Here is a 19,421-nt window from a genome sequence, read left to right as displayed (position 1 = left end):
TCTTTGTTTTTATTTTATACTCGTATGAAAGCAGCAGGCTGACACAAACATAAACTGAACTCTGATCACTTTCCTGGAATCGTAATTTTTCTGCTTTCCCAGAAATAAACAAACTGGATCTAAGCAATTTCACGTTGACAGATAGGTATGACAACGTAAAATTGTAAACTTCGTCAGTTTCTAATATAACGCGTAAAATTTTAAACTAACAGTGGGTTAGATTAGGTTAGATTGTAATCTAACTACGTGAGATTATAATGTGACGGAATCCACTATTTTACGGTGATATCAAAGCGCGATGACTAACTGCTTTTTAGTCGTTTCTAAAGCAAACATTAAAACAGTTTTAAAAATGCATGAAGCGGTAAAGTTGAGAGTAATGAATTCCCCATTTTTCAATTACAAGAGCCGGGATCAAACAGATTGCGATCGTGAATATTCTATTCCAATCGCGTTAATCTCCTATTGTTCGGGGCTTACAGGTCGATTGCTATGCGCCCACTATCGACTTTTGAAATCCATTCGATTCTATCGTGGTAATCTAAAATCCATATTAGAATTTACGTAATTGTTTTATTTAAAGAAATTAATATTTATGAGGCATAGACACGAAAAATAAGCTGCAATTGACGTTGACGAAATAATAATTATTAGAAAGTTCGTAAAAATAAAACTCAGATTTTATCAGTGCCTGGGATTTACAATTACTTTAGTTGAAAATGTTTTGTTAGTCAACTTCTGTCGAAATATGATGACGATGTCAAAGGAGTACATCATTAAATAATATGTTTAATAATCGTCAACGAATGGAATTATTATTCATCAAGAGTCAAATAGATGGAGACACAATCCTCAACTTTAACGAACTGACTAGGGTGAAGATCGGTCCTCGTGGTTTCTGATACGAGATAATAGATATGTCATTACATAGTCAAACAAACCCGTGCCATTAGAAAAGTTGTCTTATTATTCTCATGCAAATAATCCTCCAAATTCGTTCCAGCCTACTCCTGTTAATACTCGTGTATTAGAATTTCTGGGCATAATCGTTTCCAATTTCCCCTTCACTTTGGGTTTTAATCATAAACATAAATATAAAGAGGTATTGTTGTTTTCCTGTTTCCCCCAAGGCCCGTAGTTCAGAACAATCTAAGTTTAATGTTTTGAATGATTAGCCATTTATGTAAATTAATGATAGCTTTGGGACGGACAATGAGAATATTCGAGACCAAATTGGAATTGTTGAATAGACTGGAATACAATAGATGGAGGTAAAGTAGGTCTGTTACCGGGTAAGGATACAAATAAACCAATAAACGTGAGTTATAAAAGACAGGATTCTGAGCTTCACCTATTTTTGGCACCTGTGTTAAATACAGTGGCTAATGCAACCTCTATGGAGGAGGAAGATAGTATGCAGGTGAGCTAGGAAGCTACTAGAACGAACTGTCGCGTATGCAAGTATGACACAAACTAGCTCGCTTGGGACACAATGGATCCCACGCGACTAATTAAAGTTTTATTCATAATACACAATATTATGGTCCTTCTACAGACTTTGTTCGGTACCTATGTCGACCGATTTTCAAGCTAGGTAAGCTTTCTGATTCCATTGTTACAGTTTACAGCAATCTTCTATAAAATACGGTTTGAAGTAATAGGTAGGTATCACATTTTCGTGGTCAAAGGCTGTAATGAATTGATAATGAAATTCTCAGTGCTAAATGCGTGAAATCAAGTGATGGAACGGAATTCGAGTGCCAATAAATAGAATTTCATTGACTGCTTAATTGAGTGTGCGGTAGAATAATAATTTTTAATGACGACACTTGTTCACTACGTTATTTGATTTCAATGGAAAACATTTTTCAGATGACTAATTTAGGGAAAATACTAAGAAGGAGCTTGTATTACTCTGAAGATGAAAGATACTGACGAAGAAAGACATTGCTTCAAAATTCATTACGCTTCAATAAATCTGAAATATAACGTGCCAATATTTTGATCATCTCAATTTTGAAATAGGAAGGCGTTCTTTTATTTCGCGAGCTTCTCAAATGTCTGGAATTCCAATAATAACAGCCATCCTTTCAATATGATCTCGAGCTAGTAAAATGCTGGCTGTTTTTACAACGAATACCGGGAATTTTGAAATTTTTGAGTAATTTAGGTTATCAAAGTAAAAACAAAATATATTTTATTAAACACTGGAAAGCAACGACAAAGTGTCACTTAGGCTTAGCACACTTACTTTAGGGCACATTAGTAAAACTTAGGTATAGACGATTTATTTTAATGACATCGCCAGTACTCTTTCAGGAATGTATCATAAAAAGATTTTAATATTTAATTGGATCAGAAATAAGTATTCTAAGCAGCCAACTGAAATTTTTTGTCGATGTCAGTGTTCCTAAATATAGCCCAAGGCCTTCAAGGCACTTCTAACAGAAAATAAAAATATCCCGGGCGTTCCATGTGTAGTTCCATTTTTGGTCTCATTTCTACCTTTTAAGCAAGATTGCTTTCAATATAACAAAACCTAACCCTCTCTTTCTTTCACAGGTTTCCTCAACCCTCGCTCGGACGAATTCCCGCGGTCCCCAGCGAACTACGGTCTCATGGACCAGATAGCAGCGTTACACTGGATCAAAGAGAACGTGGCGGTCTTTGGCGGAGACCCGACCAATGTCACATTGATGGGGCACGGCACTGGCGCTGCCTGCGTGCACTTCTTGCTGACGTCACTGGCAGTGCCCGAAGGTAAGCTACTCTTAGCCAGTTTCAAACGCTCCAGTCATAGTTTAAGGAGCCAGTTTATTTGTATTACATTGGATCAAGGAGAACGTGGCGGTCTTTGGCGGAGACCCGACCATTGTGATATGGATGGGGCACGGCACTGGCGCTGCCTGCGTGCACTTCTTGCTGACGTCACTGGCAGTGCCTGAAGATAAATGATAATTAACTTTGGACCAGGTACAAAGGGTCCAGTTTAAGTGAGCGAAGGCAGAAACAATGACATCATCTTTCAGTACAATGTGTTAAGGCAGTTTTCTTTCCTCGTCGTTTTGACTTACGTAGGTTTTAAGTATTGAACGTACTGCGGCGAAGAACCACGATAACACGAGATTAGTAGAGGTTGATATTTTGATTTTTTATATCGTGTTAGCATACTGTATTTATATCATACATTGGAATGACATATACGCTAAAATATTTACGTTGAATATGTGTTTTTCTCGTCTACACAATAAACTTTATTAAAGGAGCATAAAAACTACAATTTCCGTAAGTTTTTACTTAACAAATACACAATAATGATGAATAATGTAGACGTAAACAGCAAGCCCTATCTGTGTCACAAACGATTGTCTTAACGATTACTTGTAGAGACACGCGAGGACTCCAGCCTTTAATATTCATGAGGCAGCTAATCATATTCATGTAGGTACCCTACTTTCAAATACCTAAGAGCAAAAACGTTTGTTAGTAAACTGTAAAATATTAGGCGGCTTTTAGAAAATAAAGGACGTAGCTGCTCATTTATCCACTCGGAAAGAGATCGTATCCGTATCAGCTCGAGGCGGTCAGTATTCTTAAGAGTAGGCGCACACCGTTGATTTTTAGTTGGCCGACAGTTGTGCCCGATTTTAAATTGTATGAAGAATCAGCCAAATCGAATTGGCGTAGTGTGCGCACTCCCATACATGCCCATACTGATCAACTGCCCAACTAAACTATCGGCCGACGGTGTGCGCCTACTCTTAGAGCGCGCGAATGGCGATGACAGCTCGCAAAAGGCGATACAGTTTTTTTTAAAGATTATACAAATTACTAATAGTCCCGTTAGCCCTTCGTGTTAAGCCACAGGTTAAGCTTAATAAGCTTGTGTTACGAGTGGGCTCACCACAATAGTCGAGCGGCGGTGGGACTGACTGTACATTTTTGTTTCAAAATGGTACCTTTCACAACTGTATAAAATGCCACAGTGTTTAACTTGTTGTGCCTTCATCCGTATATAGCTGAAAATCAGTGGTTTGTTTTAAGTAAACCAATTACTGAGCTATTGCCGTTTTGCATTGCTGCGACACACATTTCTGTATTAAGTGTGTACCTATATTGTATGTCATAATGATTTTTTTTTTCTTTTTATATCTGTCTTACCATACCATGTCATATTGTCCTGAGGGTACTATTTTGTCCTACTTTTGGTACTTTCTGTTTGTAATGTGTGTTTCTGTTATGCAAATAAACGTTTTATCTATCTATCTATCTACTAGGGTTTCGGAATAATAGGCATAAATGTTAACCCGTAACGTTACTTTGGTAGAAATGATTATGCCAAAGCAAACTCTATTAACAGGGCCAACTCCGTTATTAATTCAAGCATTGTTTAACGTTTGCTTTTATTTGTGTTAAAATTTTTAGCGCCATTAAATTATATTACATCGTTGCTTTTCGAACTTCAAATCAAAGAATATTGGTTTAGGTCCGCTTAAACATTCTTTGTGTATCAAAGATTGAAGTTACTTTGAATATTAATCAGACTAAGGTGCGTGAACGGAACTCAATACTCAGTCAACCATAGATTGAGGCTTTTGATGGTTGATTTGCATATTTAGACCAATAGGCTAGTTTCCTAAAAAAAATTTTTTTGTCCGTCATGTTTAATATCAAAAAATATTGGACACATATTTTTATTTGTCAATATAAACAAATAATTACATACATAGTTATGGTGCGTTGAAGTTCCGCACGACGCACGTCACAACGTGCGGCACTTTTATGCACGCATTGACGTCACGGGCCTCTTCTTATGAACTTTGGCGCGCTTTATCTCTTTCAATTTTCATTAGTTTGAAAAAGTGAAAAATACGTGTAGAGTATTTTTTGATAAGTTAACTGACGGACTAATTAAAACTCTTGCTTTTTGACCCAGGAAACATCCCTATTACAGACTTGAATTACCTATTTTATTTTAGATTCTGAAAAGTATCGTTTCATAACACGGATCTATAAGTTCTAGCGTTTAACCGAGTCAGTGCCTGGTGTATGGTGACGAGAGGGTATTTTTGTAACGGTCAAACGTCAGCGAGACTTTTGTTCTCCTTGAGACTTGTATCACAAAATGTACTCTGTCATGTCATAACATGTCAATGTAGGGAAGACCGAGGAGAGTTGAGACATTATATTTTTTTGGAACTTTTTTTTTAATCCATAACGAGGAAGCTCTTGGTCTGTATCTCACCTGATGGTAAGTGATGATCAGGCCGAAGGTGAAAACGAGCTTCACCCGGATTTATTAACTAGGAACTAGCGAGCTCGTAACAGTGCGCGCTTTTTAGTTCAAGTCTCGAGCTAACAACGTGCTGTTGCGAGCTTGCTGATAGTTAATAAGTTCCAAAAAAATCGTCAATGTCTCAACTCTCCTCGGTCTCCCCTACCCCTCCCGTGTCGCTCTCATTCCTCAGGCATTGACTCGTGTTAAAAACGATGGAGTGGACTGTATTAGATGGATAGGCCTGCCGGTGGTGATTATAGGTATGCTAGAAGCAAGGAAACACCAAAAAGGGCCAAAACAGTAGGTATATTGCTCAATACATTAGAACACGAGAGTAGAAAAGCCACTTCAAAAATCCAAAAACAATATTAAAAAAAAGTATAAAACCATAAACAATATCAAAAAAGGATTGCTGGCCAAACTGCCAGCAACAACTCGGTTATGTGCTATCTATAAGTAATGTTAGTTGTAGTCCAGGCACAAGCTTTGCTTAATTAACTTAGAGCTAGGTAGGTCTCGTACTAAATAATTCAAAGAATTCATTAATTATTAAGACGCTGCGTCTCTGACTTCAGCCTTGAAAGTTGTCATTTTACCGAGATAATGATACGCAATGGAAACTTACAGGAATATTATCCTAAATACCTGAATTCTAAACAAGAATTTATTTTCTAGTTAAGTAAATTCGGTAGCTGTTCAAATTATCCAACATTATTTTCTTTTCGAAGAAACAAAAGTAGTTAAGACGAAAAAAGTAACATTAAAGGAACTACTTAGTTATCTACATAAATTTCATGTAATTACAGTTTGATTAAACATTAGGTTAGGCATCAGTTATTATTAAGTTTTTATAGAAGTTACACTTTACCTGCAAGGTATTTGAATTTCTAAAAGAAAAACTACATGTTTTCGATTTCCACAACACTCAATTATGTTGTCCTGATTTGCTATACATTTATCGATATTTCAAAGATCTCAGTGTGAAATACGGGAGCTTTCCTGAAACCAATCTTCAGTAGCGTTGCAAAGTATGAATATGCAAACTTGTTTATACTCGCGTAAAGTCCCGTTTCTAGGGGTGGGAAGTAGGAATGATGTGGCTCTTCGATTTATTCACCATTCCCGTTTAGATGAAAATAGAAAAAGTGCGATTTTCGATTAAAATTAGTAAGAGTTTTATGTTTTAATTAGAGCTCTGACACTTGATGTATTTTTCAATACTCTTGTAGGATACTTACGCCATTTAACGTACCTATTCATATGAAATAACACTATGAAAACTACCATGCCCTTTGACAAGCAAATAAATAAAGTAAACCATGAGGTTTACCAGTTCACCATCACAAACTTCACGAGTGTAAAAATCGTAACGAAGGGCTTTTCTATTCCATTTTTTTTACTATACTCGTAAGCTACTTACTTTACTATTGTTACGATGCTCGCATTTGAAATTTTTGATTCCTTTTCATCGCCATTAAGCTATAATCTGCTATAATTTAAAATCGATTAGCTTCTCGCTCGCTCTCTCGCCAGCATAATAGCTTTTGAAGCCTGTATTTCAAATGAGTTCTTTAAAACTGCTGACGTGTACTGACTCGCGGCATTATTGCAAACTGAAAAGTCCGATTACATTCATCATATTGGTGGAAGGTGATTTAATCACGCTTAACTTATTGCTGAAAAACGAATAACTTTTTATTGATACGTAACTAGAACTTGTTTTCTGGTTATTCATTGTAAGCGTCATTCACAAGGTGGACCGACGACCTCATAAAGGTAGCAGGATGTCGCTGGATGCAGACCGCCACCAACCAGCCGTTGTGGAAATCATTGGAAGAGGCCTATGTTCAGCAGTGGACGTATGGCTGAAAAGATGATGATGATGATTGTTGTAAGCGCGTCTTTAATTGATCACTTAGATGTGGATGAATCATGTATTTAGATAATTTAACGATCATATTTCATTTCTAGTAGAAAATACTTAGAATTCAAAGTGTAACTGAATGTAAAGACTGCTCAAGACCGCCTCTATCCAACTGGCAATACCTAACGGCTTATGTGCTCTGAAATGCATCCGTGAGTGGAGCAATGTTAAATCCCGACTACCAACTGGCATTGAATAACTCAAGAAGGAACATAGGGGTTGTTTAAAATTAAAGTTAGATGCTAAGGCTGAGTTGCACCATCTTACTTTAACTTTGACAAACGTCAAAAGTCTGTCAAACTCCATACAAAAAGCGCCGGTTATCGTCATAGTTACCGTTAAAGTTAGGTGTTGCAACTCAGCCTGAGTGTAACGCCCGTATTCACAAACGATGCTTGCTTAAGTGAAGCAGCAAATGGAACGCACAGTGTGCAACGTTGAATAAAGCTCTGTGATTGGTTCGTGTGTCACCCTGTGCGTGCGTCCACGTGCTCTGTGTGACATTATAGTAATGTTTGTAAAAACGGGCGTAAAACTTATGTTATAAGCGGCTTAAAGTACTTAGACAATCGATTTTTCTATCAATTTATAACTCATTAAGGATTATGTGCATATTAATATCCATTAAGTTATACGAGTATGTATAATGTTTAAAAATGCATAGAAAAGTTGTAATTAAAACATCAACAGTTTCATTTAGTTTACCCACGCGACAACGCATCCAATCTATTCACACAGCAAACCTAATTTACACCACTATTGTAGCTGCACAAAAGTTTTAACGTTTTCCGAAAGTAATTAAGCTGTGTAAACGTGCATCTGAATGCGTCCCAGCGGCCCTAATGCACTACTACCCTCACTTATTCAGCACCAGTCGTCGGGTAGATAATACAGCAGCAAATGCAGCGCTGTTAGCAATGTACACGTAAAGCGTTTAGCTTGATACAGTGAGTGGTGACTACCAAGTTTACTTACACTGCACATGAATATTTCATGTAGGTATGGAACGTTATATTATTATGAAACGATGAGGTTTCAATTTGTTCTGGTCAGAAAAAGTGTTTTATAATGCTGGCTTCGAAAAACCTATATTCATTGCCTCTTTTTTGTCTTTTTAAACGGAAATTAAAAGACAAAGGACCATAAGGTTCAGGCAAAACTGACATGAGAGCACGTATTTATCTGAAATGTTTTTCAGTCCATCTCTCTGAAGATTTACGCACTGGGAATCGAATACACGACCGATAGATGGATGGAGTACCTATAGAGGGTCTTAACACGCTATGATGAATAAAACTTAAAACAATGTGTTTCTACTTTTGATTAAAACAGCATTAAAGTAAGCTGTGTCTGTTGAATGTAATTGATCTTAAACATAATACACTGGTCATCACAAAAATCGGCCCACCTACGTTTTACAGGAAAACTCGTTTCTACTGACACAATCATGGTGCCCCAACAATATTGGTGTTATTTGAAAGCCCGATAAATATCCTTAAAGAAAAACACATTTAATTTCTTAATGAACGACTAACATTATACAATAAATGTGACTTGCAAAAAGACCTCACTTTGGGCTCACCTCTGGGATCAATTAGACCAATTTTTATGGTTATAAAACCAAATAATGGTCTCACGTGTCCTCTTTAACAGATTGATAGTGATTAATCCCAACTTAACAGTTTTATAGCCATAAAACTTGGCTCAAGCGTAACTACCTATTTTTTGAAGAAGTGACTCTGGATTCTTCTACAGACACATTTTTGGGGTAAAAACCTTTCCTTTAATGAAATAAAGTTTAGAACTAGGTTTTTAAATGGTGCCAATATTAGTGTGAAGTGGGGATGCATACGTTAGAAAGTGATTGTCGCGGGAGGGTTGATTTTTGTGATGACCAGTGTAGTTGGAGCCATAAATGGGCGAATGTGAGAATATTGATATCGATAATATGAGAAATAATAATAACTTTATTTCTCAAAAGATAAATCCAAACCATTCAACAACTTATATTTTTCATTTTATTTCGTATGCCATTCTGTTGAATAAATGAATTCGATAAAAATGATACTCTACGGATTCTCATTTCAACTTCATGAAACGCAAATGGACTGTTGGCCAATGTTGGTCCATATTTTCACAGACACTCAGTACTAGGTTTTCGTTTTTTTGTGTGTAAAATCATAGGAATAAAATTGATTTAAATTTTGGCAAATAGTTTTATTTTTAATGGTTTATAATCTAATAACAAAATTTCGATTGGATTAGTTATCGAAATATTTGTTTATAGAAACTATTTCTTACCAACTAAACATACTATCGTAGCGTATAGTAGCACTGAGTTTTTAATATTGTTTGAATTTATTTTAGTAATACATAATAGTACATTTATTCATCTAAAGAATTTCGTTAAATTTTTATAACGTAATTTCTATCATCATCATCATCATTTCAGCCATAGGACGTCCACTGCTGAACATAGGCCTCCCCCAATGATTTCCACAAGGGCCGGTGGGTAGCGGCCGGCATCCAGCGCCTTCCCGTAATTTCTATAATACAGATTAAAATAACTCGTTTAATTGAATACCCAAGATGATTTATTGTTTATCTTTGTACATAAATCTTAAGGCAATCCTCAACAAATGGGAGTCTGAAATGTCTTCCGCTTTATTGAAACATTAATAAGTATTCGAGAAGCAATAAATATTGACACTAAATGATGATTGGAGAGCAAAGCGAGTAAAACAGCTACACGAGTTGGAATAAACCCATTTACATAACTCTAGTTCCCAATAACGTTGTAATTTTTCGATAGTTGTTATCGATACTTTTTTCAAAAATTGTCTAGGGGAGACTGGCCCAAAGCGGGCACCTTAAGGTAAAGTAGGAAAAAAACACACAGAATAAGCAAAACGGAATAAGTTTTTATCGTGATCAGTTACTACATTTATTGTAGTTTGACATGGCGTTTTCAAATCATTCATTTGTCTAATATATAAAAAGTAGGCACTCAAATACGAAACACTATCACTTGCTCACTTTGCCCGAGGGGGTGGCCTAAAGCGAGCACCGGCACACGGGCAAAACGGGCATGCAGAGGGCAATCGATTCTTTTTATTTTTACTATATAATTTTGACCTTTGAATAATAAGGAATGTCTCTATTCAAACACATAATGAGAATCATACTTTCTTTATTGCCAAAAAATAGATTCTAGACATAAAAATTCATCAAACAACATTAAAATTAAAACATAAAACTAATCAGAAGGAACTCTCTTTGAATAATGCAGTCTTGAATCATTATCTTCTAGTATTTTGAAGCTTTTGAGCTGAAGTATTACAGCTTCACTTCAAGAACCTTGTTGTGATTTTCTTTTATATTTATTTACCATCTAAAAAGTCAAATAATAAGAGATTAATGTCTACACTAAAGTCTGTTTTTCTTTGCTTGTCCAATATTGTAAACAATCTTAATATTTCTTTTTGACGAAATAATTCGTTTTAAAATAAGATAAACACAAAGCTCACAACCTACATANTCAGATTGTGTGATAAAACTATTAAAATGTTTCTATTGTAATAAGTATTTTCGTCAATTAATTCGAGTGTCACTGGTGACACTTTGGGCACTCGTGACTTGAAATATGGTCCTTTTTAGGATTGTCTGATGGTAACGTAAAGTCAATGTTATGCAACTTTGATGAGACAGATGATGAAAAAATTGATGTTCCATCCTCAGATCAGACCCTGGATATCATCCAAGACCAGAGTACTTGTCAATACCAATCAAATGAGTCAAAACTCGACAGAGTTACATCGTTTAGTCACAGAGTTTCTATGGCTACCTTCCGTCTCCATCATCAGATCAGCTCCATGACCTCATTATATTGAAGTTTCATCTGAGTTACATGTCTATGCAAAATTTCAGCTCAATCGGTTGGCAGGAAGTAGCTCTAATTCAGCTTCCAAGATTTTACTCAAACACAAATCACACATTTATTGCAAGTTAAATTAAAGTTTGTAATAACAAGTTCAATAAAAGCTGTTAAAAAGTAAATCTTATATGATTCTAAACAATTGCAGATCAATTTGAAACTAAAAACACCTATTTTACCAGACCTGAAGTAATTAAAATATTAATTAATTCAAGCCCGTTTTAATGTCTTTGAAACCCGTAGTGTCACTGGTGACACCCCCCATTTTGACGTATGTAGGGGGGCTAGATTTTTTTTCGCATTTTTTGTTAGTTGTACATATGAAACTTAGCCTGCCTTCCAAAATTCAAGACAATCCGACAATTTTTAGGGGTCTGGGTCTCAGGAGGATAAAAACTTTTTAAAAATATTTTGCGCAAATTTTATTTTAATTTTAAAATACGAGTAAGTATTCTCTTTTTACTTGGAAAAAATATTTTCATAAAGCTAAATAAGTATTTGCTTGAGAAATAAACAACCCATTAGTAGGTATTCTAATATTTTTATTTAATTAATTACTCTGTAAGCACAGTAATAGCAAAAACTATCAATTTTCCGAGTCTCTAAAATTTTGAATAATTATTTGGTTTTGAATTGCCGTATTCAGTTCGTGTTCACGTGAATGTAATTCTTAAACGCAGTAGTGAACCTAATTAATTTTTTTTACCACTTTTTAGTGAAGAAATTAAACTACCTACCCATTTTTTTTTCAGATTTTTGTGATGTCTAGAAATTCCATTGGATTGAAATGGAAATGGATCCCATTCTCATTACTTTTTGAACAACCCTAGTATATTCGGATTAAAGTTCTTGAGACACTGTATAGAGAGCTACATTATTATTAATTCACGTTCCCTATTGATCTAGATCATTTACATGTCAGATAACATCGAATCTGTCGCTTATTGATAGCGATGCATTAATCAACATGCATTTGCATTTACAATATCAATATTGACCGATTGGGGGTCAAGTTGCGAACATGCTATGGATAGGCAAATAGCTTCTGTTGCACTGGCCTCAGGGTAAAGCTACCTGTCTGTCTAAAAGTGAACTAAATACAAATGACTGATTTTTTTTATTTACTTAAATTATTACTGTCAGTAGGAATTCGAGAGAGAGAGAGACAGAGAAAATAAAAAATATACTGTAAAGTTTAAATTTCTGGGTCGTCCGGACGGTATTTTATAGTCCTTCAGATCCTTCTTGAGTCTTTATTCCAACGCATCCTCACGAATAAGATTTCGAACTATGTGACTTGCCAGATGTCATTTCAGTTTGTTTAGGGTGAGTTTACATCAAACGTTATCGCTAGCGACTGCTTAAAATGTATGACACATTGTAAAGCGTCCCTAGCGGATACTTTCAAGTACTAAAATCCTTATAGATTTTTTAAAAGCACTTGTTAGCCACGACGTTCGATGCAAACTCGCACTAAGCACAGTTAACTTTCGCTCTACTTTATCTGACATCAAGGTACCTACGAGTACTTTGTTTTCTTAATTATACAATCTTTCAAATATAGTTTCTTTGTATTTTTATCGCGTGTTTACTTTCAAAAGTTGTTACTAGCAGCACTAGCGCGGACAAGCATTGAACGTAATAACCGATGCTTCACAAACAAGCGGGGCCATTATCCTGTGTAGGGCGACATCATAAAAATGCGACAGATCGGTATGTGTGCCCGTGTTGTTGTTCCAAGATTTATTTATGTATTTTGGTTGCATGAAATACCTACATAAAACTTTATAATCTAATTATGATTAGGCATTTTAAACTTCACAAATGTTTGATAGCAATGCGCTTGCATTACGTGCTTACGTATCAAATAAATACAATAATAATATAATAAGTTACCAAAAATCCCGTTAGACTCGTTGCGATTTATAGTACCTACCTAAAATGCAATATGAAAGTTTAAAATTTTACACATAAATTAGTCAAATGTGACGATTAATAACATCATTGCATTGCTATGTAAAGCTCTATCATAAATAAGCTATTAAATCCAAACCTTTTTAAACATTGTATACCACTTGCTTACAAAAACTGGATAGCTTCTGTCAAAATGGGTATCCCTGCAGCGAAAACATCAGATATGGTTATTTTAAGCAAAAATCAAAATGCCCAAATCGAATCACACCGTCGGGAGCAACTCCCATCTTGACAGATGTGTGCGAAAGAATAATACCATCTCAGCTGATCTCGAGGGGGCTCCATCTGCGAGTTGCGACCGATCCGAATTGCGATGTTGCATAAGGAATCGATGCAGTCATCTCGAGTCCCTTCTGAGAATCGATTGCTTGCAGACGTGTACTGTCTGTTATGGATCGAGATATCGAGGGATCTAGAATGCAATGCTCCACACAAAATCATATTTTGATTTCTGAGAGCCATTTTATATATTTTATTTAAAACAAGGCAAACCCTTTCTTGGATATCATTTTCAGGTTTTTATGAAACTCCCGTAATATGAAACCAACTACTAATAACTATAAATACTACTGCTATAACCTATGTGCGAGTATCTATTTATTCAAGAGAGTTTTTGCCCGCGGCTTCACCCGCGTGAAATTTAGTTTGTCACAGATCGTCATAAATTTTAATGTTACTAGCTTTCCGCCCGTGGCTTCACCCGCGTGGAATTTTGTCTGTCACAGAAAAACTTTATCGCGCGCGTCCCTGTTTCAAATACCGGGATAAAAACTATCCTATGTCTTTTCCCGGGACTCAAACTATCTCTATGCCAAATTTCATCAAAATCGGTTAAGTGATTAAGGCGTGAAAGCAAGACAGACAGACAGAGTTACTTTCGTATTTATAATATTAAGTATAGAAGTATAGATTAGTATATGTAGATTCTGGGTTATAAACAATAATCAAAATACGTTCAGTAGTTTTTGCGTGGAAGAGTAACAAACATCCAAACATCCATATAAACTCTGGCATTTATAATATTAGTAAGAAGATAAGATAATATGACCGTCATGATTTGTAACAAACACGGCAGATCTCGATTGTACAGTACTTTGAAGATCTAAGGCTGAGTTGCACCACCTAACTTTGACCGTAACTATGACGATAACCGGTGTTTTTTGTACGGAGTTTAGACAGATTTTTGACGTTTGCCAAAGTTAAAGTAGGATGGTGCAACTCAGCCTAAGAGGCTAGCTCTTAACTGTGGTAATGATGTCAGTCTTTACGGGCCGCCAAAGTCTGAGAGCTCAATTCAACCGTAACATGGATCATTTTTCTTCTTTTTATCAATATATCAACCCATCACTACCCATGTACTCTTCATAGCATCTTAAATATAGATATTTCAGCGTCAGTATTAAATATTAGGAATTGTCCGGGACTCTGGAAAAAGGACTTTTATAATATCACACTGCATATTCTTTCAAGCTTTTATTCTATTCTATTTTCTTCACGATTTGGAGATTTGCAAGGGGAAGATCTTGTAAAATTGAAAGCAGAGTTTAAAGTATTTTCTTGTAAGAATAAATCTCCAGAGCTTTAAGAGAATGAATGATGGTTATTTAAATCGATTTTACTTTGTACGATCGATACTTTACTTTGTAGAAAAGACTACAACAAAAAATGAGAATAGGTCGGTCAAAATTCGTGAAAACGCCAGATAGAGTAAACGATTTCAAATTTTGGCCAGAAAAATTATATCACTAACATGAAAGAAAGAAAAATATATACAGGGTGTTTCTTGTAAGGTGTCAAGCCGAAGGCAGGTGATAGGTGAGAACTAGACCTATCGATTTCACCCCCATGTATGTTCTACGATTTTTCATAGTTTAGAAGTTATCGTTAATTTTGTGATTTTTTCAAATTGTATGACCCAGTAGGCTTTAAATTTTTTTATCTTTTTTTTGGGTCGACTTTTCTCAGATTTCTTTTTTTCCATTATATCTAAACTAACACGTTCGAACGCTGAGTTAGCAGTTGACGTTATCGTCAAAGGCTCTTTAAAATGTCTATTCGAAGACTTTTGTATTTGACAACTTTTACATCGCTTTACATACTTCATGACGTCATTGGACATTCCTGGCCAGAAGTAATATTTTTTGATATTATTTATCATCCTATTTATTCCTGCATGTCCACTTGTGGGCAAGAGGTGAAAGTCATTTAAAATCGTAATAATTTCATCTTTATCATTTATTCTTTTTAAGTCTTTGATAATTAAAAATCTTGGTGACGTTATTTTACATTTATTTATGCTGCGCAGCAAATATGTAATGTATTTACAATTACTCTTATTTTTAGTTATGAGCAATTCTTTAATATTTAATTTTAAGCACATTTTTTCTAAATCTCTCGCTAACTCCTCTGGGGATGATAACGATCGAGAATAAAGAAATATCGCGGATTGCGATGGGACGTACGTGCAATATTTTGTTTTTAATATTTGTAAGTTATTTGCAAATTTTTGACTGTCGGAAAAACGCAACTCGACTACATCGTTTGGTTTTTTAAGTACTTCCACAGCCGCAGGTTGATCAGGCCCGCAAGCTGGAGGAAGGTTGTCAGTCTGTTGGTCTCCTACTTGAGTCATTTTACGTTTGCTTTGAGCTCTAGTCAAAACCGATACTACTTGTTCGTGCATATCTTTTAAGTCTTGTGAGGTCACCTGAAGTCGACTTAACGCATCTGCAGCTGCATTATTTCGACCAGGGACGTACTCAACAACAAAGTCGTATTCCTCTAAATATAAACGGAATTTAGTTAAACGACTGGATGGGTCTTTCAATCCGAATAAATAAACGAGAGGTCTATGGTCAGAAAAGATTTTAAACTTTCGGCCGTATAAGTAAGGACGAAAATGACGAACAGCCCAAACTATGGCTAATAGCTCTAATTCTATCACTGGATATCTAGTCTCGGCTGGCTTTAAGCTTCGACTAGCATATGCGATTACTTTTCCATTTCCATTTGATAATACTGCTCCAAGACCTAATTTGGATGCATCCGTCTGTAATTTGAAGATATTATTTTCCGAAAAATCTGGATAGTCTAATACGGGAGGGTTCATAAGTGCGGATTTTAATTTATTAAATGAAATTTCGCAATAGCATATTTTTTATGTTTCTAGCAAAAATTTTGTATCTTGCATCAAAGATAGGAAGTTGATTATTTTTTTCAAAAATCTGCAATCAATAGGGAATCTGTCAAAAAAAAAGAAATCTGAGAAAAGTCGACCCAAAAAAAAGATAAAAAAATTTAAAGCCTACTAGGTCATACAATTTGAAAAAATCACAAAATTAACGATAACTTCTAAACTATGAAAAATCGTAAAACATACATGGGGTTGAAATCGATAGGTCTAGTCCTCACCTATCACCTGCCTTCGGCTTGACACCTTACAAGAAACACCCTGTATAGTGATACTAAATTCTACTCGAATGTTAATTTGTTTATAGATATGATACAACTAAAATAATTTTCAGGAACAAAAACTTGCAGTAATACACATTAAATAAGCAAGGAAATTATAAAATAAACATTACCTTTGAAAGAACTTTCCTCATACGTGCAACTATAATTTATGAAATCTCCTTGGGATTTGTGATGTGGATCTTATTTATTTTATAGCAAAATCCCGTTTCCTTCCCCTTTGTACGTCATATTTACATTTATTTGCTATTTTATTATACGAGCATTTGCATGTGTGCGTCTACGGACTGCGTACAATGTTTATTAATAGCAACAACAAAAAATAATCAATTTTGGGAACAAAATGGGAAGAAGTAATTTATATATTTGTGTGGCGCACTGGTAGTGCAAAACAATATAATGAGACATGTAAAGGCTTATTAAGAGCATTTTAACGATTTGTAAGAACTAAAATAATTATTTTAAACAAATAACTATTTTATGAATTTAACTTTGTATGAATGATAAACTGTAGATTAGGTACTAAATATTTGGGCTTTTTCAAGGCGAGAGTGAATAGATACAGCGCAGATAAATGTGCCATCATAAACTGCACATCACTTACATATCAGATACGATTGCGGTCAAGTGTCTGTCCTGTCTTGTTCTGCATAAAAAAAATGTCAGTTTTAGGTAAAACTTTAATACCTAAATATGGATATTTTTTTCACTATCTAGAGAATAAACTAGAGGTAGATTTTATAGACTTTCATAAGCATCTTAGAAATAATAAACTTGCAAAAATGTTAAGATAGTTTCTCTTTGTTGCAGGCCTGCTCTTCCACAGAGCTATCCTAATGTCAGGGTCCGGACTGAGCCCCTGGTCTCTGGTCGCGGATCCCAACAAGTACGCCGCTATAGTAGCGACGCATGCCAACTGCTCTCCTGGTAAGTTGTTGCTTAGATCAGTGTTTTTCAACCTGTGGGTCACGACCCCTTGGGGGGTCGCGAAGCCTCTATAGGAGGGTCGCGAGAAGTCGTAAAAACTACCTCAGTAAAAAAATCAGTAAAGTTTTAAAGATAGATTTATTAGAAATCTAATTATGAAAATGCGTAAATGTTGTATGGATTGAAGTATTCGTTCCCTACAACATCTTTGTAACATTATGTGTCATGAAAAAGGTTGAAAAACACTGGCTTAGATTATTACCTAACCGAAAGCAGGTAAAGGGTCTAGCTAGAGAGAAAAAAATCTCCCAGAGATCGGTCATTAAAGCTCTACCCCCTTTTCATAAAAAGTTACACCCAGGACGAAGCCTGAATTAAAATGACATTTCCATACTAAATGACAATAAAATTTAAGAAAGACTTCAACTGGGTGTAACTTATTATTAATAAGGGGGCCAAAGTCTATAGCTTCAAAGACTGATTTTAAAGTAGGTAGTTTAGTTTGGTTTAGTGTAAATATTTTTTCGAGTACATCTAGTCAGTTTTCTTCATAATCTGGGGGCACGGCAGTGCCCCCACCAAGTCGAGCAAAAAAGCGGAACGGCCGTACCATCCTTTTCTCGAAGCAATTCAGGCCATTTTCGACCGCCTGTAATTCAAATTCAGGATCACCGGAGCAAGTTACTTTTTCATGCAAATATGTTAACAATGAAGGTAGCCATAAACTAAAAAATGATTAATTTTTGTCCAGAACTAACGCCACCAGCGCTACTGCGGTGTTTGCGCGAGCGACCACTGGAGGCGCTGTTGTCAGCGCCTGTGCAAGCGCCTGACTTCGCCTACGCATTTGGTCCGAGCGTAGACGGGGTTGTTATAGGTGAGTTTATATTTACAACAGGCTTAGTAAGTAATAAGTAATGTAATTCTTTGAAATGTTATCGTTTAAAAAACATCTAGGAGAACCAAAGTAACCGACGTAGCCCACACAACTGCCACACTAAGGCCCAGTTTTTTGATTCATAGTTAAAATAACTAATTGTTAAATTTTGCTACTAATGGTTAAATATTAATAAAATGTAAACAATTAGTTAAAAAATGTACTAAAAGTCAAGCTAACCATTGTTCGAAAAACATTTTTTTCTGATATTTAACCACTTGTCATTTGACATCTGTCAAATTTGACCATTGGTTAATTTAACTACGAATCAAAAAACCGGGCCTAAGTGGTATTGAGCGATGCATATGGATAACGTAGACAGGCCTTTGCCTGCCATTCGGTGGACCGATATCTATTAAAGGTCACCGGAAACAACTAACGACTGAATGCGGGTAAAGCAGAAACGGTCATATTGGAAATCCTTGAGGGAAGCCTTTGTCCAGCAGTGGAAATCCTTTGTTACAAACACGAACGATCGGCCAATTTAAAATTTCCTCCTTCAAAACCTTGAAACTTCTATAATAAAATCGCGCCATGTAAAAGATTGGATGTACAAACTGTCCAACCCGTCCGACTCAATTATTTCCGCGTGAACTCAAGTCGCGAATAAACAAATAACACCGCGTTACAAAGAATATACGAACAAAGTGCGTGACTAGAATACTTAAGGAATAACTGCGTTAGTAGACAGTACAGAGAGAAGTAGTAAGCCATCTTTTCTACTTCTCAGCACTGGCCCATTTATTGTCCCGAAGTAGCGGTAGGCTTAATACTGGGACGTGTAAAAGTGATTTTAAAAAAAAAAGCCTATTTGCAGAATGAAATGAGTTTTAAAATCAAGATGATGGATATGAAGACTTACACTGTATGTTCAGCGTTTTTGGGATACATCACAATGCATACATGCCACAGGTAAAATTGAAATAAGCGCCTTTGGGATATATACATGCCATAGGTAGAAAAGTAAGGTAGGTAA

The 19,421-nt window shown here is 35.7% G+C and overlaps 1 protein-coding gene across 5 annotated transcripts in view; it reads left to right on the top strand.

Moving 5' to 3' along the window:
- Positions 1 to 19,421, top strand: part of Nlg3 (Neuroligin 3) — an 80,386-nt gene that overhangs the window by 45,841 nt on the left and 15,124 nt on the right. For all 5 annotated transcript variants that reach the window (XM_028301474.1, XM_028301477.1, XM_028301473.1 and 2 more), the window contains exons 4-6: positions 2,563 to 2,760; positions 17,392 to 17,508; positions 18,260 to 18,385. In XM_028301474.1, coding sequence (XP_028157275.1) covers positions 2,563 to 2,760; positions 17,392 to 17,508; positions 18,260 to 18,385 — 441 coding nt within the window. The remainder of the gene's footprint in view (positions 1 to 2,562; positions 2,761 to 17,391; positions 17,509 to 18,259; positions 18,386 to 19,421) is intronic.

This window comes from Ostrinia furnacalis, unplaced genomic scaffold (genome assembly GCF_004193835.3).
Source record: "Ostrinia furnacalis isolate ACB-3 unplaced genomic scaffold, ASM419383v2 OfSCF0924, whole genome shotgun sequence".
NCBI lineage: Eukaryota > Metazoa > Arthropoda > Insecta > Lepidoptera > Crambidae > Ostrinia > Ostrinia furnacalis.
The sequence above is the reverse complement of the archived record's forward strand: the minus strand, read 5'-3'. Positions and strand labels throughout refer to the sequence as shown.